General features: G+C 43.2%; 1 protein-coding gene across 2 annotated transcripts; it reads left to right on the plus strand.

Annotated features, from left to right (window-relative positions):
• Positions 1-260: 260 nt before the first annotated feature.
• Positions 261-15301, plus strand: LOC146662902 (ribosome biogenesis protein BMS1 homolog). Of its 2 annotated transcripts, none has more exons than XM_085415473.1 (23): positions 261-370; positions 1459-1674; positions 1748-1938; positions 2266-2345; positions 3284-3472; positions 3571-3713; positions 7614-7735; positions 7829-8022; positions 8133-8275; positions 8481-8977; positions 9081-9182; positions 9471-9622; positions 9710-9791; positions 9961-10040; positions 10864-11052; positions 11127-11315; positions 11761-11941; positions 12467-12525; positions 12657-12779; positions 13044-13191; positions 13444-13619; positions 14247-14408; positions 14707-15301. In XM_085415473.1, the coding sequence occupies exons 2-23, from the start codon at positions 1502-1504 to the stop codon at positions 14932-14934; spliced, it is 3603 nt and encodes a 1200-aa protein (XP_085271599.1). In that variant the 5' UTR covers positions 261-370; positions 1459-1501; the 3' UTR covers positions 14935-15301. The 2 variants fall into 2 exon arrangements, with proteins under 2 accessions (XP_085271599.1, XP_085271600.1); XM_085415474.1 differs by lacking the exon at positions 261-370 and adding an exon at positions 804-824.
• The last annotated feature ends 5739 nt before the right edge of the window (positions 15302-21040 follow it).

The following is a 21040-nucleotide window of genomic DNA, read 5'->3' on the forward strand; positions in this document are numbered from 1 at the left end:
TTCCAGTCGTGAGGAAGACAGTTGCTAAACTTGGCTAACTATAAACCCCAGAGGTGGTACTCACTGCAGAGCTGCTCGTGTCCTGGAGGAGCTCACCTCTTAATCCTGATATTACGCTTACCAAAATAATTTTGGCTTTAAATCTCCATCAGTATACTTAGTACGGAGAGAACCGCCAGCAGGAGGCGCCAATGTACGGAGACTTGTAGCCGCTCACCGTGCGGAACCTTTCCCGTCTGTTTTTGTTTGCACCCGTTTGGCTAGAACGTGACTCTTTCATATACTTCCGGGCCGGAGGTCACAGTTCACACGTGAAAACGAAGAAAAGCGGGTGTTAACGTGGAGTGGATTACAACTGGTTTAATTTAAGGTAGTAGCACTTGTGCTTTGTATTTCTCCCGCACATTTCATATAAACACGCAGGTTTAGCAGAGACGCCGGCCGCAGTGTTTGGTCCTCCAGGCTGACAGACATGTTTTCAACAAAGGCAAATTCCGCTCACAGAGCGAACCTGTCGGCCTGTAAAGTACCTGAGTCATATCGGTTTTCTCAAGGAAGTATCCCACTGGATGGAGGCAGGGGTTGTCTTTGTAGTGTCGCTTTTTGAGGGGACATTTTCCATATCTTAGACAAACTGGGTCCTTCTGATGTTGTGGCTTCTGTTAATATTAGAGCCAAAATGTGTATTAGTGTCCTCTCGCGTTTTCCAACATGGATTTTAAAACAGCACGAGGATTTATGAATGCCTTTGTGTATCTAGAGAAAGTGTTTGCTTCTGAGAGGAACTGTGGAGGAAGATGAAGAGCTGAGGAAGCCAGCTCTAGGTGACTGGGAGTGTGTGTGTGTGTGTGTGTGTGTGTGTGTGTGTGTGTGTGTGTGTGTGTGTTAATACTTGGAGTACAGTCAACTACTCCTGTGTGTATTAAGTCTGTTTATTTGTGAAAATATATTTAAGTAAAAAGTGTAAATAATGAGGTGAAATTTAATTCAGTTGACTGAAGTTCTGTGGTTCAGTAGAGGTAAACATACATGTTTATTTGAATGTTATATCACTTTATACCTGCTTCTCCACTAAAATTCATCCCAGAAACAAATATTTCCTGTAAAAGTTAATACATGATGCATAATGAAGGTGATGAATATCAAGTCTTTTGACTCCACGAAATTTGGCTGAAAGGTTTAGTTATGTGGGGGAAAATCCTAAGATGTGATCATTTTGAATGCTCGAATAAAAGCAAAGGGTCAACTAATATATCATAGATTCCTTGTATTGTATTATGCCGTGTCATAACTGTCCTAAGTATCATGAAAAAGCAAAAGAGTTGTACATACATGTCATATAACTGAAAAATCAAATCAAAATGTTTTCATATTAATTCATATTAATTCTTTTTTTCGTCACGTTGATGACGCCTGTCCATACCTATAAATTGAGTGGAACCTGTTCTCTGTCCACAGATTCCAGTCAAACTGCATGTGAACAGTGTGTGTAGTAGACAGGATGGATGGGAAAGTTAAGAAGCAGAAGCAGCATCAGCAGAAGCACAGTGGCCCAAAGGCAGAGAAGAAGAAGCTAAAGAAACAAAATGGCTCAACAGAGGAGGATGAACGCAAACGCAACCCCAAAGCATTTGCAGTTCAATCTGCGGTCCGCATGGCCAAAACCTTCCACAGGTCAGTGTTGTGCATTACATAGTTCATGTCTTCAGACTGTGTTGGTGTTTATTTTTGTTTGTTCCTCAAAAAGGGCCCAGGACATAAAAACCAAAAAACACCACGTGCCTGTTGTAGACCGGACTCCCCTGGAACCGCCTCCAATTGTGATTGTCGTTGTTGGCCCCCCTAAGGTCGGGAAAAGCACCCTGATCCGCTGCCTGATCAAAAACTTCACCCGGCAGAAGCTCACAGACATATGTGGACCTGTAACTATCGTTTCTGGTGAGCGCCCAACTCCTGAAACACAAACTTAAACCTGACACAACACAGTCAGACAAGTACTGAACACACCTCCACTGCTAGAGTCCAGTGATGGTGTGCTGTGCACCACTGCATCCGTAGAAAGTGTAATCGCGGCTTTAGCACAACCTTCATTAAAACTTCAGCAAAGGGCCTTAAAAGAGGTTTTGGCCTTGGTGAAACAATAAATACGCAGCCACAAAAACATTTAAATACACAGTAACAAATCTTTTTGTATGCGTCCATAATGTTACTTTATTTATTTGTATGTGTGCGTTTATGTTAATTGGTTATTTTGTGCTGCTCCAGGCAAGAAGCGTCGGCTGACTTTCATGGAGTGTAACAATGACATAAACTCAATGATCGACCTTGCAAAGGTGGCTGACCTGGTAAGTGTTTCAAAAGAGTAAACTGATACGTTAAATCTGCCTTTATTGGGTGAGAAAAACACGAATGTCATAACTCGCCAACAAATGGGGGGTCGGCCGTGGCTGCAGAGGTCGATCAGCTCATTTATTAATCAGAAAGCTGGTGTTTCGCTCCTGTGATGCTCCAATCTGCACACCAAAGATAGTGTTTCCAATGAATCCAGTGTTAGTTTCAATGGTGACTAATATGAAAAACCATGTAGCTCAATAAATAACTACAGTATCACTGAACAAAAGGTAACCTCTGCAAAATGAAGAGCTCAATAAATGAAATTCTAAATATGATTCAATAAACAGCTTAAATCTAAAACAGATAAAGGTGCTGTGATGTGAGATGTCCTCGTGTTAGCAGTGCTGACATAGATGGTAAAGAGAGTGCTGAGCTACAGCTGTGGTCACACGTTTACAGATACTCGTTAATGTTGTGGTCATTCTGGGCTTTTAAATATTTCTTTGAACTGTTCTGTGGAAATAACTGGAATAATAATACAGCATACGTTTCATTTTAGATTGTTTCTGATCTACACGGGCTCATATACAGCTATCAGTGCTATTGCACCAAGTGGATGGAAAAATGAAGGCAAACGACGTCCCGATTCTTTAACTTCACAGCAAATCAAAAACTAGACGCGCATCAAAACTGGTTTTGAAATGGGAAGCATGCTAATGCTGAGCTTCTGCCCCCTCAGAGCTCCAGCTGCTACCCTAAGGAGGATTGGGGGCTCTGGTTAAAAGCCAGGTCCACAACCCTTTGTGTGTTGGAGACAATCCAACATAAACTTGCACACCCAGTTTATAAAATAACAGTTCAAAGAAGTTATTAAAAATGAGCAGGACATTCGTGACTTCTGACTGGAAGTTGTAAAATGAATAAAACGATAGAAATGCTTTGTCTCCAGGTTTTGATGCTGATTGATGCCAGCTTTGGCTTTGAGATGGAGACGTTTGAGTTTCTCAATATCTGTCAAGTACACGGTTTCCCTCGTATCATGGGCGTGCTGACTCATCTGGATGCATTCAAGAACAACAAGACTCTGAGAAAGACAAAGAAAAACCTCAAACATCGCTTCTGGACTGAGGTGTACCAGGTAAACCCACGTCTGTACTCCTGGAAAAAAGTTGCACATTGATGTAAAACCTTGTATGTCTGTGACAACATTGTGACCTGTTGTGCCTCAACCACCAGGGGGCCAAACTGTTTTATCTGTCTGGCATGGTGTATGGTGAGTATCAGAACCAGGAGGTGAAGAACCTCGGCCGCTTCATCTCCGTCATGAAGTTTCGTCCTCTGGTGTGGCAGACATCCCATCCCTACATCCTGGCTGACCGGTGAGTGCTTACGACTGTTCAGTTGTCTGTAGCTTCCTTAATGCTCAGCCTAAAGTCGTGTTTGTACCAGTAACTCAAACTTGGTAAATACACATGATTGCATTAAGATGGAGCCGTACATTTTCATTTACAAGGTGCTGAAGAATCATTCAGTCTAACGTTAACGACAAGCTTTCTGCAGAGGTGATCTGGTGAGACACCTTCCACATATTATCAGAGAACAGGGGTTACAAGAGTAAAGGTTTCTCAGTGTTTTGCTCTACAGATGCGCACACTCCCAGTTTGCCACATAAGCTAATCTGAAATACTGACTGTTAACCCTTTACAGCCGATCGGAGCGGGCACGCTCTGTTTTGCGTAACTATTTTTAAATCCCGGTAGCTCTGAAACCAAGTAAGCTAGCGCAATAATTTTTTTTGCATATGAAACCAGAGGAGTTGTACTTACATCTTATGCCATCAGCTTGTCCTAGGTCACAGTTTCCTTCCACATATAGCTTTGCAAAAACTGCATAAAAATCACTTGCAGCAACAAAAACATGATATTCCAGAAACACGCTTCGCCGATCCATCAGCTGTTTGTAACACTTCCTACGTCCATCAGCGCGAACTATCACATGACCGCATGACCTGCCCGAAACCGGAAGTGACGTCATTTTGCGGAAATGTAGTTTTTTACGATCGGGGCCTTATGAGCTTGTGTTTTACTTGTTATGTGTTTTAAAAAGTTATGTTTGACTTTATGACTTTCTGTGTCGTTTCTGGGATGCTGAGGACTCATATTGCACTGCTGGAAATAGTTTATTTTGATGCATATGCTGTTATTTTGCAAATTTGCACTATAATATTTATTTTCGTTTTTCCTGCAGTATATAAAAATTGGTGTATTTCAAAAATAAAACTATGAAGACACTCAAAATAAATTTCCTGTGGTGGGAAACTATTTTGTGTAACTTTTTTGTATTTACAATTTTGAGGGATAAGCCTCTTAAATTTCTCTAACTAGAAATATATGTTAAAAAAACAAAAACGATTTTCAATTTTTTTGTAGTTTATTGCACTTTTTTGCAATTTATGTAATTACTATGCACCTAATGCAGACATATTATTAAGGTTTGGGCTATAATGGTTGTATTGATGTATAGCAACTTGAAATGCTCCCAAAAATGGCTCCACAGCATGTAAAAATATGATATAAGCTCTGGCGAACTTGGTTCTATGGTAGGTCTTAAAGGGTTAATGTAGGAGGACAGTGTTTCACTGATGCAAGAGCAAGCAACAGCATCATCTTCATCTTAGAATTCAAATGGTGGCTGAGAAACTGCCTCTAATACCAGGGATGACTCCCACAGAGGGACACGCTTAGCTGTGAGCCTCCTTTGACCAAGTAACAGACTAGAAGGTGTCGACTCACACGGCGTGCTGAAATGGCTCAGAGAGCACTGAGATGCATTTTGCATTTAAAAGGGTGCACGCAGAGCCCGGTCAGTGGGGCTTCCTGCTCCCTCACAAGAAGTAAATCAGTCACTGAGCATCCTCTCAGGCAGACAGTTGAGCTTGTAGTCCAAACCTGGCCCTGTGCACCAGGCAGCTGTGGTAGAACAGTTTGTATGCTAATCGTCACCGGATTAACCAATGCCTGTACTCCACCAGTCAAGCACCACCTAATGTGTGTGGTACTGTTACAACAAAGCAGCAAAGAGTGTCATGGTGGCATTTGTATGCGACACGAACAACAAACACAACGAAGGATGGCGTTGAGGCGATGATATACCAGCTGCTCAACGTGTAGCTTGTTGTTGGACCAGTGTTTTTTAATCCGGTCTGGTCAGCCGTGCAGTCAGAGTGATGATCTGAGTGCTGCTAAACACAGTTTGCTTTTCCCTGACGTGCTCTGTGGGCTCCTTTGGTTCATGTGCTGCTTCTGTTTATTGAATATTTTTTATCAGGGTTGTTTCAGGTGTTAAATTATATGTAATATAGTAAAGTATGACTATGTGTAAGCTGAGGCAGGAGGGGGTGTAGTAGGAAATACACAATGTATCACACACTGCTGCACCTGTAAGGAAAAAACAAAAGGAATGGAGAAAGGTGTGTGTGTGTGTGTGTGTGTGTGTGTGTGTGTGTGTGTGTGTGTGTGTGTGTGTGTGTGTGTGTGTGTGTGTGCGTCTGTGTGTGTGTGCGTGCGTGCGTGTGTGTCTGTGCGTCTGTGTGTGTGTGTGCGCGTCTGTGTGTGTGTGCGTGCGTGTGTGTCTGTGTGTGTGTGTGTGTGTGTGTGTGTGTGCGTCTGTGTGTGTGTGCGTGCGTGCGTGTGTGTCTGTGCGTCTGTGTGTGTGTGTGCGTCTGTGTGTGTGTGCGTGCGTGCGTGTGTGTCTGTGTGTGTGTGTGCGTCTGTGTGTGTGTGCGTGCGTGCGTGCGTGTCTGTGCGTCTGTGTGTGTGTGTGCGTCTGTGTGTGTGTGTGCGTGCGTGCGTGTCTGTGCGTCTGTGTGTGTGTGTGCGTCTGTGTGTGTGTGTGCGTGCGTGCGTGTCTGTGCGTCTGTGTGTGTGTGTGCGTCTGTGTGTGTGTGTGCGTGCGTGCGTGCGTGTCTGTGCGTCTGTGTGTGTGTGTGCGTCTGTGTGTGTGTGCGTGCGCGTGCGTGCGTGTCTGTGCGTCTGTGTGTGTCTGTGCGTCTGTGTGTGTCTGTGCGTCTGTGTGTGTGTGTCTGTGTGTCTGTGCGTGCGCGTGCGTGCGTGCGTGCGTGAGAGAAAGAGAGAGAGAGACTTTGTCACTTGCAAATGAAGGCCACACATCACTGCAACATCTGTGCGCCCATCCCAGCCATAGAAGGCAGGATGGGGCGCCTACGTACGGTTGGGCGATTGTACGAATATATCAACGATAGGCTGAGCCTTTCACTTTAACACCGTCAACGCATCACCTGAGGACGCCTCGGACAGAACCAAATGGAGAAACCTTTGCCGAAGAGCGGACCCTGCACCAGCGGCAACAACGCCAGGATGAAGAAGAAGGCTGAACCTTTCACTGATCGTTTTTACAAGAGCGATTTATTGATTTATTTGCTGTGAGTAAGTTTGCTAACAGCACCATTTTAACGGCGCCATCTCCCAGCTGTGATTCATTTACTCAAACTCATAAAGGAAGGAGAGGCAGCAGCCTCTGTTCAGAAAAATACACTAACCGTGTTTACAGGCCGTTCCAGTGTTTATCTGTCTGACACTCGACCAAACAACAGATACAAAGTTAAACAAAAAGCAAGCTAAAAAATCCAAATGTTTCCTCCAGCGAGCATAAAAAAATCTCCCACGTAACGTTAAGTCTTTTGTGAGCTTTGGCGTGTCTCAAATAAATAAATAATCCAAGAAGTAGCTTTAAACAAACAAGAAAGGAAGGTAAAATATTCCCTCCAAGTGAAACGTCTGAGTTCTAAACGCACAAATCAGTCCGTGCATGATTACGGTGCTCTGCCCATCAGAGCGTCTACGCCTGCACGAATATGTCGCCCATCGTCATTTATTGAACTGACATTTGTTGGTTGGAAAATTTCTACATATCGCCCAACCTTAGCCTACGAGAACCAGAGACAACAGGCAGCTGACGCCGCCACAGGCCGGCCACCCCAGCACGAGCCCAGGCAGCCAACCCAAACCTCCTTGACCATGACCGACAGGAGCCAAGGCTCAGCAATACACACAGACCTAACCCTAACCCCCCCAAAGACCCTCACAGCTTTGAAAACAGGCCGAGTGTGTCATGGTTCAGAAGGTTATTAAGAAGGTTACCGTGTTGGTTTATCAAAGATGATCACATTTAGTGTGTGTACATGTTTAAAGAGATGTTTCTTTAAGCGACTGTTTGGGGTTTTGTGAACTCAGTCTTTGCTCTTGTCTTACTCTCCTCAGTATTGAGGACTTGACCGACCCCGAGAGGCTCAGAACAGACCCCAAGTGTGATCGGACTGTGTCCTTGTATGGCTACCTCAGAGGGACACATTTGAAAAACAAAGGCCAGGTCCATATACCAGGTACACAGACGGAGCGCTTTGCAGCAGACTGACAGTATGAAACAAAGCCATGAAAGCACTGGAGTGATGTGCTGTGTGTTGTCCCGTCTGTAGGTGTAGGAGACTTTCAGATGTCAGACGCCAACTTCCTGCCAGACCCGTGTCCGCTGCCTGGTACTCAGAAGAAGAGGGCCTTGAATGAGAAGGAGCGTCTGCTCTACGCACCCATGGCCGGGGTCGGAGGGGTCGTGTATGACAAAGATGCCGTTTACATCGACCTCCCAGCCAACCACGTCAAACAGCTGCAGGTATTCCCGAGATGGCAGTGTGTAGCTTGCATCTAAACGGTGTGAAGTGCATTTGTAAAATGTTGGCCCAGGATTCAAGGGTTGAAGTAATGCTTCGAACCCTGTTGCAGGAGGAAGTGCGGCCTACCACAGAGCTGGTCCAGTCCCTCATAGAAACACATGTCACTCTAGACGCCAAGATGGCTGCCAGTAAGGTCTCGCTCTTCAGTGGCTCTGCTGGCCTGGACCCCACAGACATCAGCGAGCAGAGTGGGTAAGACATCACAAAGTTCTCCATGACAGCTGTAAGTGTGGTGATGCAGTGTGAGCCGGAGCTATCAGCTAGCTGGCTAACAAGCCATGTTCATAAACCGTACAGGTACAACACAGACACACACGTCTGCTGAGGCGCACAAAGTAACAGGCGATCGATTGTTTGAAAAAGATTGTGTAACAGATATTTGTCCTGTTTGTGTTAGAGTGCAGGAGGGACTTCGAGAGATACATGTCTGGGATGCACACACACAAACACAGAGGAGGAAGGTGGTCTTCACTGGGTTGGAGGAGGAGGAGGATGACGTTAGTGGGTCCAGCAGTGATGAGGATGATGATGGCAGTGACCAGGAGAACCAGGAAGAGGAAGATGATTTGTCCACATTTCTCAAAGAGGTGAGAGATAAATCTGAAAAAGCCACCAAAGGCAGCACTCCCCCGGTAAAGAAACGGAAGCTGGAGGAGATGAAAGGAGAGGAGGAGGTGATCGCAGAGGCACCAGCGTTTGCAGACAGCGAGGATGAGCTGGAGAGGGGCGAGGCGGACAGCGAAGGAGAAGGCGAGGCCGAGAGAGCCGGAGACTCTGGGCACTGTTCTAAAGAGTCAGAGGAAGACAGTGATGATGAGGAGGATGGAGATGAAGACGATGAGTCGATGGAAGAGGAGATTGGTGCCGATGACAGTGATGAAGAGGAGGAGCAGGGTAAGTACCACACGACTCATTCAGGTTTATTTACATTTAGTTTATGTTCAATTTTATGCTAAAAAACAAACTGTTGTCCTTCCTGGTTGTGATCTGTCTGTAGGGACGTTCAAGTGGAAGGAGGGCCTGCAGCAGAAAGCATCAGCAGCATTTCTGCGGCATCAGGAAGCTGCCCCCAACCTGAGGAAGCTGGTTTATGGTTCAGGTATCCTGTTTGTTTCATCAGTAACAACCAATAATGTTTGTGTATGACAGGTATAAAACAAACAAACTCACACTTCACTGGATTCATCAGGATTAAATTATTTTTCATGAAAATTAATTTCTAATCATTGATCATTGACGCCAGCGTTAGTTACTGTTGCCATTGACCCGGTGAAGCATGGTAATGTTGACAGTAGGTCATCAGTCCTCCATAACTACTCAGCGATATGTTTGCATCACATACGCGAGGATGTGATCTTGACAAGCGCTGCTGATCCTTGTTTTGCAGTGGTGGAGGCGGAAGATTCTGAGGAGGAGGAGGAGGAGCTTGGCGGACTGTTTCGAGTTAATCGCCCGCAGAAAAGCAAAAAAGTTCAGGCCGACGCTTTAGACTGCTCCCATTTCAACCCCGACATTTCCCACAATTGGGAATTAGAAGAGGTCCGGTATTTTCCAACAGAACTCCGACTCAAGAGCAGCTGATGTTGTCAAGAATATTAGAATAAGTCGGTCTGTTTTCTTTTTCAGATGTTGAACTCAATCAGGGATTGTTTTGTGACGGGTCAATGGGAGGAAGGCCAGGATGCTGCAACGCTGCTCAAAGAAGACGGTAAGAGTTCAGGGGGAGGAGCGTTTTGTTCGCTGTATTCAGAGCTGGTCGAAAACACCTGAGTTCAGTTATGTGCAGTAGTAATGTGACAGTGACTGATTACAAAGACTTTCAGCTAAGAGTAGATTTGTCACCATGCATCATAAGTACTCTGTTCTCTTATATGTAGAGGAGCTCTACGGTGACTTTGAAGATTTGGAAACGGGAAAAGTTCACAAAGGCACGACTGGGGAGCAGGATCAGGCCGAGGTACGTGACTCAGAATACAGCGTGGTATCAATGTGGTGGATGGGAATGAAAAATAATCAGCAACAGTTGCTTAATCTGGGCAGACACTGCGATTTCTTTCAGTCACGTTATTCAGCTTCTGCTCAAACTGCACGATTGGCTCGCAGGGGTTAGAAGTTAGTAGGTCACGATGCAGGGTCACACTATACGGCTCTGATCGACCTGAGTGCTCACACTGAGCCTCCGTAACATGAAGGTTATAACAGACAATCTGTCGCTCACTCTCTCTCTCTGTCTTTCACTCACACAGACACACCACCACCATCAACTTTGCTAAATTGCTAATGAAAAACATGATCAGGCAGCTGTGACTGAGCAGCATGTAAATCCAACTATTTCCACGGTTGTTGTGGTCGTGATGATTCTGTGAGGCCACATTGAAAAGGCTCGGATGAGCTTTCCAAAGTTCTACAAGTTGTGCCTCCATCGCTTGTGTCCAGATCACACGCTGCACAGCCGTGCTGCGCCGTCTTTTTCACCGACATGTGTTTGCGCGTGCACAGCGTGAGCAGCGACAGCCTCACGACCAAGCGATTGATGATGGGGAGCTGGTCGTGAGGTGTTAATCGCTCCTCGTTACCCCACGTATACTACACGATGAAGGCCAAACTCAGACCGATCACCAAAGCGGTCGCACGGCTGAAAAATCGGCTCAAAATGAGCCAAAAATCGCAGAGTGTAAGCCCAGCATTACTGAGTACGCCCGGGGGGGGCACATATCTACAAACCCATCCCAAAAATGTAACAAAGGTTATTTGTCACGCACACTTTTTTTTACCATTAGAAAAGTGAAAGTGATGAAGATGAAACTGATGATGAAGACCAACAGGTGAAGATGGATGATGAGGAGGTGCAGAAGAACAAGCGCCTTGAAAAGAAACGCAGACTGAAGGAGCGCTTCGACACGGAGTACGACGATGGTGACGCCACGTACTTCGACGATCTGAAGGAGGAGATGCAGAAGCAGGCGGAGGTAGACTGTCCATCAGTCTGACGTTCACATTTAAGACTCTGTTTATGTCTCATATTCTTCCACTGTTTGTTCAGCTGAACAGAGCTGAGTTTGAAGACATGGACGATGAGTCGAGAGTGCAGTATGAAGGCTTCCGGCCAGGAATGTACGTCCGATTAGAAATTTCCTCCTTACCCTGTGAGTTTGTAACGAACTTTGACCCACATTACCCCGTCATCATCGGAGGCCTGGGAACCAGTGAAGGCAATGTAGGATACCTGCAGGTATGTGCTACATTTGCACTTTTCAAAGGTTCTTAATGAAATAAGAATAGAATGATTATTCTTAAAAATATCTGTATATGAATCCATAAATTGTATACATCTTAAAATGTTTTCTTTTGCTTTTTATTAGAGCACAAAACACCTGAAAACATGTAAACAAAGCAGACCCTAAAAAGAAAACAAAAAGAAATGTTCCCGTCCTTTCCAGCCAGCAATCTGTGCAAAGGGAAGAGACCTGATCAAATAAGAGGAACAACAAAGAAGAGAACAAAAGTTCTGCTGTAAAATAAAAATGTAGGGAGTAAAAACATAGTGAAGTACAGATACCTGAAAGTTCTACTTAAGTGCACTAATGAAGTATTTGTACTTTGTTACTTCCCACATCTGTAAATACCCTTATTAAGATATAATGGTTAAATAAGATGTTGTACTCTGTGTATGTCAGATGCGCCTGAAGAAGCACCGCTGGTATGAGCGGATCCTGAAGACACGGGACCCCCTGATCCTGTCCTTGGGTTGGCGCCGCTTCCAGACCATCCCTCTCTATCATATTGAGGATCACAATGGACGCCACCGCCTGCTTAAATACACACCGCAACACATGCACTGTGGAGCCTCGATCTGGGGTGAGCTGCATTCAGAGCATGACTGCGGTTTACACGCAGATTTCACTCTGCGTGTCTCAACTACACTTTGAATGGCTTCACACGATACGTTTATTCAGGCTTCTAATGAGAGTAAGACTTCAGGAAGTAGAAGCACATACCTTACACCAGTTCCAAAAATGTTTGGATGCTGCGTACAGTTTAAATTCAAACTAAATCCAGAGATTTGCTCATTTTAATCGCAATAAAAAAAGAAAACGTGTTTTCCTCGTCTCTACAGTGCTAATCATGGCCTGATATTTGTCTTCAAGTGGTTCATTTTCTCAGGTTGAACATGTGATATGTTGAGAATAAAATGTGGGTTTATGACTTTTACATGTCATTGCAGCTGCCCGCCTCCCTGTGGTAGCTTACACTGAACGTTTAGTATTTAAGTCTGTTGCAGTATAGCTCTGTGTACACAGGTGCGTCTCAGTGTGTGTCAAAGTTTACGTCTCTGCGATGTTTACATTGATGAAATAAATTCTAACCTTTGTTTCTCTGCAGGTCCCATCACTCCACAGGGCACCGGCTTTCTGGCTGTTCAGTCAGTATCAGGAGTTAAAGTGAGTGTTTACCGGGAGACAGAGGCTTGTTAGTGTACTTTTGTAAGGTGGCATCAAGTCTGGTCATGTAATTCTTTTAATGTAAAGTACTCTCATTGAATCTCAAAGTCCTGTTTTGTGTTTCTGTGAAGGCTAATTTCCGCATTGCAGCCACAGGAGTCGTCCTGGACCTGGATAAATCAGTCACTATTGTGAAGAAGCTCAAACTAATTGGTTACCCTTATAAGATCTTCCAAAACACCTGCTTCATCAAGGTACGCTACATCTGAAGCTCACTTTATGTCAGCATGTAAATAGACTAATTACCTAAAAACACTTAGAGAAACATCATTTACTGGGTCACCAAAGAATCGATAAGCAAAGTCATACTTTTCCGAGCAGTGAGTGGAAGACGCTCGTCACTGTTTACTCCGTGTGTAGCTGTAGGAGGAAGCATGTTCATGTTTGTGCTGTTCGTTTAAAAGGCAGGAGATGAAGGTGATTGTGTAATGCTGACGGTTTGCTCCCTCTCTCCACAGGGCATGTTTAACACGGTGCTGGAGGTGGCTAAATTTGAAGGTGCTTCTATACGAACGGTGTCGGGGGTCAGAGGTCAGATAAAGAAGGCGCTGTCGACTCCTCCGGGAGCTTTCAGAGCCACGTTTGAGGACCGCCTGCTTATGAGTGGTGACTGTTTTTGCTGACTTTACTGTTAGTTTATAAATACTATGTGTCCCTGCAGCTCTTACATTGTATTAAGGCTTTAAACCAGTTAAACCCTCCTATAGGAAGGACAAAGAGTTGTTGCCAGTTCCTAGGAAATAAAAATAATGCAGATTATAATCTCGTAAATTGATCAAATCCAAATGATTAATTAACTTATGTTTCAGTGATGTGTGTCTACCACTCCGTGTCTTAGTGTCGGTGTTTGTTCTGCAGATATTGTGTTCCTGCGCTCCTGGTATCCAGTCAGTATTCCTCAGCTTTACAACCCCGTCACCTCACTGCTGCTGCCTGTTGGCCAGAAGGACAGCTGGTCGGGCATGAGGACCGTGGGGCAGCTCAAACATGACCTGGGAGTCCGTAACAAGCCCAGCATTGACTCGCTGTACAAGGTAGACTCAGCCTGATGACCACTCTAAAGTGCACAAGTGAAGAACAGATAGAAACAGAGATCTGCTCCCTGAAACACTGAAACTGCAACCCTGTTTCCCAGGAAGTGCTGGGATCACCGTATCACGTTTAAATGAAGAGGGAAGCATTTAGAGGCTTTATTTAACTGATAATCGTACAAAAAACAAACAAAGCATCAATGTTGAAGGTGTCGTTCCACTCTTTTCCACCTGAGGACCGTGGCCTCAGACTTGGAGGTGCTATTTCAGTGTGCCAGTGTGCCTTTGAATATGAAACTAATAGAACTGCAATAAGACGTAAAAAGCTCAAACTGTCCTTTTAATGAAGAGAGCACAACATTTGTGATCAGATCAGTTTGTTGTTGAATTGTTTTGCATCACAGAAAAGGTAAACGTGGCACTTGTTCAGAAATATATATGAACTGTAGAGGAATCTGTAGTATGCAAACCTTTGCTCTTTAACTGTTCGGTGATGTGTGAACCAGTACCAAATCCTGGCTGTGTAGTGTTTGTCATTGTCATCATCTCTTCTGTCTTTGTGTGTACCCTCACTTGTCATCGTACACCTTCACTAACCGATACCCTGAAATACATTCCTTTACCTTCTAGCCAATAACCCGAGCCCCAAGGCACTTCAACCCACTCCACATCCCCAAGGAGCTGCAGAAGGCCCTCCCCTTTAAAAGCAAACCCAAACTACTGCAACCCAAAGGAAAGGTGCCCAGAGACCTGAAGAGAGCCAGTGTGATACGCGAGCCCCATGAGAGGAAGGTGAGCACAACCTGACTTTACGGTATGAGTGCTGCAGCTCGTTAAGAATTTGTGGTCCCAACACAGTAAGTGATAGTCTTAGTGTAGGTGGAGAGGAAACAGAGCCTAGCTGAATGTCCAGGTTTTCATATATACTGAGAACATGAAGCTGCCAAACCAGAGAGAGCTGTGGTGCCAGATTAATCACTGATCTGACAGCGTTGCAATGATTGACAGAAACGATGCAGCACAACACCCAGTTTGTTCAGGATGACCCTGTGCTAACTGATCTTTGCTTTGACTTTTCGTGTTGTGGCAGGTGGCGGAGCTGCTACGAGCTCTGAGCACAGTGCATCACTACAAGAAGAAGGTGGCCCAGAGAGCACATCATGCCAAACATAAAGAGTTCCTCCAGCAAAAGGAGAAAGACGAAGAAGCCAAGATGAAGAGAATGAAAGACGCACGAAAAAAACTGTACCGCATCATGGGCCAGAAGGATCAGAAGAAGCAGAGGTCGAGTCTAAAGGGGACGCCACAAGATGACTGACTGTTTAGAGCCACGAGGACCTTATCCCATCCCTGCAGACTCGAACTGATCTTTGCTTAAATTAAAATTGTATTTTTCTACTGTACTCATTGAAAAGCCTAATGTACAGGATAGATCATAAAACAAAGATAATAACAAAAACTGCAGCTCCTGGTGGAGCGCTCAGTCATTCTCTCTGTAGGACACACAGCAACTTAACAAAGGATAATTTCAACAATAAGCTCTTTGTTTTCCTTATTGCTTCTCTTCAAAGTTTGGTAGATCAGATGTGCATTACTTCAGAAATTATACAAGAACAATATCTTAAACAAATGTCTTTTTCTGGGGTTGTTACAGTGAAATAAATAAAAACTCACAGCTGAATTTACATTTGAAATGTTGAAGTTGAGTAAAAACCAACGCTCCATAGTGCCACACTATCGTTACAGACTAAGTGGATGTTTAAAGACTTTGGGCGCACATGTGTTTCGTCTTCTTGATTCATTAATCATAAATTTCTTAATTTGTAGAGGCACAAAAATGTAAAATGTCTGCTTGATTATCAGTCTAGCTCTACTCATCATTGTTGAGTCATTTTTTTTATTTTGTTTGTGCTACTTTTGAAGCAACATGTGGCTTGTTTATCATTTGCAAGAGGAAATGTGTTTGTATTTACATCCATCTAACAGTGCAGGAGAGGCAGCAGGTAGCTGTGTATGCTGTCCAAAGATTCTTTACAATTTTACACTGAGAAACATTCTTAAAATATTTGACCCATATGAAGTAGTATCTTTTTCAACCGTTTAAATAAGTCCTGTCTGAAGTATGTTCCACATCGTTCACTTGTGAATCACAACATTTAGGAAAACATGGCCCATTCATAACAACCTGGGAGGTTGAGCTTAAAATTATTAACCAATTAAAACAAAGAAAAAACAACGTGGTGCACAAACTCTTCAGATGTCACAGAGCACATGGTGTGCATGACTGTGCTGCCATTAATAAATAACTAAAGACGTGACACACTTAATTTCTTATGAAGCATGAAGACGGAGCGATCTTTATCCAGAAGTGGAAATTATTATTGTGGCCTAAACATCAAAAATTCGAGTGCATGAGGCTGTTAGCTGTGTTGTTGAGCATTAAACTTATTTACAGTGTGTCAGTAAAGGGGAACTTGCACTTCTGGCCCCACGTAGGGCTCGTGGATTTGACAACTTAAGGTTTTGAAAGTGGGGATACGTGCTCCTGGTGAGCATCAGAGTTCTGCTAACAGCTGCCATCTCAGTTCTAAATGTTTTTGGAAGTACGGCTAATGTATAATTCAACCTCTAAGGTACACACAACAAGGCCGGGAAGACGAGGGGATGGTTTACTACAAACTATAAAAACACAATCCTTAATCTTTGATCTTCCTGTCATGGTTGGCTGTGTGGCAGGCAAGCAGAAGTGGTGGGCCCAAAATTGCAGGACTCTTGGAGATGGGAATAAACTGAAAACACAGCTTTATTGCTGGAGGAATGATTCACGAAATAAAACTTACAAAAACAAAACTCTAAACCGAGGTGCTGGAGGACAGGACATTACAAACACACAGCAAGTTGAGGGTACGACGTGACACTGACACAGAGAAACACAGGGCTTAAATACACAGATGGCAGTAATCAAGGGATGAGAGACAGGAGGGGAACACACCTGGGAGAAATCACAGCTGACGAGACAGGGGAAACGTAAACTGAGCACACTCACATACGACACAGACCTTCACAATAAAAGGCAAGGCAAGTTTATTTGTATAGCACAATTCAACAACAAGGTGATTCAAAGTGCTTTACAGATACATTAGAAACAAAAAATAAAAAGCAGGATTTAAAATTGATTAAAACAAGCAAACAAACAAACTAATTAACAAACAAACAAACAAACAACACAGTATATAAAATCAAAACAGATAAAATCAGAACAGTAGATAAAATCAGTAGTTAAATGTAAGTTTTGAAATTTAAGCTTAAAGTGTGGATTTGGTGCTTTATTCAAATGCAGCTGAGAACAGGTGAGTCTTCAACCTGGATTTAAATAAACTGAGTGTTTCAGCTGATCTGAGGCTTTCTGGGAGTTTGTTCCAGATATAAGGAGCATAAAAGCTGAATGCAGCTTCTCCGTGTCTGGTTCTGACTCTGGGAACTGATAAAAGACCGGATTCAGATGACCTGAGGGATCTGGAAGGTTCATACTGGGTCAGGAGGTCATTGATGTATTTTGGTCCTAAACCATTCAGAGCTTTATAGGCCAGCATCAGAACTTTAAAGTCTATCCTCTGACAGACAGGCAGCCAGTGTAAGGACCTCAGAGCTGGACTGATGTGGTCCACTTTTTTGGTCTTAGTGAGGACTCGAGCAGCAGAGTTCTGAATGAGCTGTAGTTGTCTGACTGATTTTTTAGGTAGACCTGTAAAGATGCTGTTACAGTAATCAAGCCTACTAAAGATGAAAGCATGGACTAGTTTTTCCAGGTCCTGTTGAGACATCAGATCTTTTATCCTTGATATATTCTTGAGGTGATAGTAAGCTGACTTTGTTATTGTCTTAATGTGTTTTTCTAAGTTTAGGTCTGCATCCATCACTACACCCAAATTTCTCGCCTGGTTTGTGGTTTTTAGATGTATAGATTGAAGTTCTCTGGTGACCTGTAATCGTTTTTCTTTGGCGCCAAAGACTATTACCTCAGTTTTGTTTTTGTTTAGCTGGAGAAAATTGTGGCACAACCAGTCATTGATTTCCTCAATGCATTTACCAAGAGCCTGTACAGGGCCTCGGTCTCCTGGTGACATTGTGATATATATTTGTGTGTCATCTGCATAGCTGTGATAGTTTATTTTGTTGTTGTTTATAATCTGTGCCAGTGGGAGCATGTAGATGTTAAACAGAAGGGGTCCCAAGATGGAACCTTGGGGAACTCCACATGTGATACTTGTCTGCTCAGATGTGAAGTTACCTATTGATACAAAGTATTTCCTGTTTTCTACGTATGTTTTGAACCAGTTTAGTACAGTTCCTGAAAGACCTGCCCAGTTCTCCAGTCGTTTGAGTAATATGTTGTGGTCAACTGTATCAAATGCTGCACTGAGATCCAGTAACACTAGGACTGACATTTTTCCACTGTCTGTATTCAGACATATGTCATTAAACACTTTGGTCAGAGCGGTTTCAGTGCTGTGGTTCTGTCTAAAACCTGACTGGAAGGCATCATAGCAATTATTCTGTGTTAAGAAGTAACTGAGCTGTTGAGAAACTGCTTTTTCAATGATCTTACTTAAAAACGGGAGATTTGAGATCGGCCTGTAGTTGTTCATTTGTGTCTTGTCAAGATTGTCCTTTTTCAGTATAGGTTTGATTACAGCAGTTTTTAGTGATTCTGGAAACACACCTGATAATAAAGAAAAGTTGGCGATCTGTAACAGGTCTGACTCTAAAGTCTTTGAGACCTTTTTGAAAAAACTTGTTGGCAGGACATCTAAACAGCAGGAGGAGGAGTTCAGTTGACCTAAGATGTCCTCCAGGTCTTTGCTGTTAATAGGTTGAAACTGTTTCATGGTGTTTAAACAGTTTTTTGGTGGACACAGTACATATCCTGGATCTGCTGTTGATGTACCAATTGCTTGTCTAATCTTCTGGATTTTTTCTGTGAAGAATTTGGCAAAGTCATTGCAGGCCATGGTTGAATGAAGTTCAGCTGCCACTGGCACAGGAGGGTTTGTTAGCCTGTCAACTGTGGAAAATAAGACCCGAGCATTATGGCTGTTTTTAGTGATGATGTCAGAGAAGTAGGACCTCCTTGCACTCCTCAGTTGTAAATTATAATTGTGAAGTTTCTCTTTATAGATGTCATAATGAACCTGGAGGTTTGTTTTTCTCCATCTGCGCTCAGCTTTCCTACACTCTCTTTTTTCATTTTTCACCAGTGTGGAGTTTCTCCATGGAGACTTTTTCCTTCCAGAGATAACCTTCACCTTAATGGGAGCAATAGTGTCCATTACATTTAACATGTTAGCATTGAAGCTATTGACGAGCTCATTGACTGACCCTCTGGGCAGGTCAGGTGTTAATGGGAAGACCTGGTTAAAGATCTCACTACTGTCTTCAGTTATACACCGTTTTGTGATCACTGCTGTTGATATATTTGTGTGGGCTGAGATTTTACTTTCAAAGAAAACACAGTAATGATCAGACAGGCCCACATCAGACACAGTAACCTTTGAAATGCTCAGGCCTTTGGAGATCAGTAGGTCAAGAGTGTGTCCTCTATTATGTGTGGCCTCTGTTACATGCTGAGTCAGCCCAAAGTTGCCCAGAGTGTTACTCAGGTCTTTAGTCCCTTTGTCCTGAGGGTTGTCCACATGGATGTTAAAATCCCCAGCAATAATTACACAGTCGAAATCAACACAGATCACAGACAGCAGTTCACTGAGGTCATTAAAAAAGTCTGTGCAGTATTTGGGAGGCCTGTAAACATTAAGAAACACAACTTTGGATGGGGCCTTCAGCTGTAAAGCCACATATTCAAAAGACTGAAAACTTCCAGGAGATAGCTGCTTACATTGAAATGATTCATTAAATAAGACAGCAACCCCTCCTCCTCTCCTGCTCACCCTGACCTCACTGATAAAACTGTAGGAGGGGTCGTCTCGATGAGAACAGCTCCACTGTTACTTTGGTCCAACCAAGTTTCAGTTAGAAACATAAAATCAAGGCTGTGCTCAGTGATTAAATCATTAATTAAAAATGTTTTCCCAGCTAGAGATCTAATGTTTAATAAAGCCAACTTAAGTGTTTTAGAGGTATTACTTGTCCCCTCGTGTTTGGGAGCAGTCTGTGGCACACAAGGTATGTTTACTATGTTTAAAGCTCTTTTAGAGTGCAGCTCTCTGTGTTTTGACCAGGCCACATGTCTCCTGTCACCTAAAAGTACAGAAATTTTAAAACCTTCTAGTAAACAGGGTCCCAGCTTCTCCTGGGAAAAACAGGAAACTCAGACACATGGAACCAGACAAGACATTGAACTAAACAGACAGATTCACAAACAGACGGGGTGACACCATAGACAGACAGATACCGACGCAGACTCAGAGGCAGACCGAATATAACACATAGAACTCAAACAACAATAATAATCATGATAATAAATTGGAAAATGATAATAATAAACTTAAAGCGCTGGGTCACCGACCCAGGACCATGACACTTCCAACTGGATCCTTCTGTTCTGGTTTTAGAGTCTCTGTTATTGAGTCATACTTTGGGAATCAAAGGGAAGGAATTTCATTTATATTTATTGCATGAACTGACCAGGAACTCCAGTCAGCTTTATACTGATAGGCTAAAATTCTCTCTGTGTATTTGCTGTATATAACAACCTTTGTAGATCAGTAGTATAGGCTTTGGCTCATTTTAAATTTGTGCGCTGTTTATTTATCTTTATTTTTCTAATATATCTCTGATTGAAGTGCTGCTGTAACATGAGAATTTCCCCAGTGTGGGATCAACAAAGTCTGTGTCTATACCAGAGCTCTCAAACTCTGGTCCACCTCAGCATGCAGTCAAGTTCTAGACTCTTGCTAATGACCTACTAATTGTATTCAGGTGTGTTGCAACAGGGACACATGGAAAAGTTTGCGGACACCGGCCCTCGAGGTCTGGAGATTGAGAGCCCTGATTTAAACGTTGGTAACTTACAAGCTCAAAGTTTAGCAGCACAACACTTTGTTTCCTTTTTCCATCAAACATTTCTTACAGCCACCTCTGTTAATCAGTGCAACGTGTGACTGATCTTTTATTCAATAACCACAAAGTACACAAATACAAGATTAAATATTTTATTTATCAAAGATTAATGATTACACACAAAACGAACAAAGTTTCTATGAAATATTACACAGGGTGTAAGAAAAACATTATAACATACTCAGAAATGCTTAATGAAAACCTTCCATGGCATATTTGAATATATATTCTACATATATTTTTACTTAGAAAAGTGTTCACAGAAGCAGTTTTAGAGAACTTACACACCTTTACACTAAACCAGGCCTCCTTCACTCTGATTGGTCAAAGCGAGAGCCTCTCTGAAA

This window comes from Rhamphochromis longiceps, linkage group LG8 (assembly GCF_057381845.1).
Source record: "Rhamphochromis longiceps isolate RC_006_pf linkage group LG8, R_longiceps_female_GT1.1, whole genome shotgun sequence".
Lineage (NCBI taxonomy): Eukaryota > Metazoa > Chordata > Actinopteri > Cichliformes > Cichlidae > Rhamphochromis > Rhamphochromis longiceps.

Bases quoted from the DNA above. Each gene is read 5' to 3' on its own strand.
- LOC146662902 (XM_085415473.1), top strand. From the start codon at position 1,502: ATGGATGGGAAAGTTAAGAAGCAGAAGCAGCATCAGCAGAAGCACAGT. The intron at 8,023-8,132 runs GTATTCCCGAGA...ACCCTGTTGCAG, and splicing joins ACCACGTCAAACAGCTGCAG to GAGGAAGTGCGGCCTACCAC. The intron at 8,978-9,080 runs GTAAGTACCACA...ATCTGTCTGTAG, and splicing joins TGATGAAGAGGAGGAGCAGG to GGACGTTCAAGTGGAAGGAG.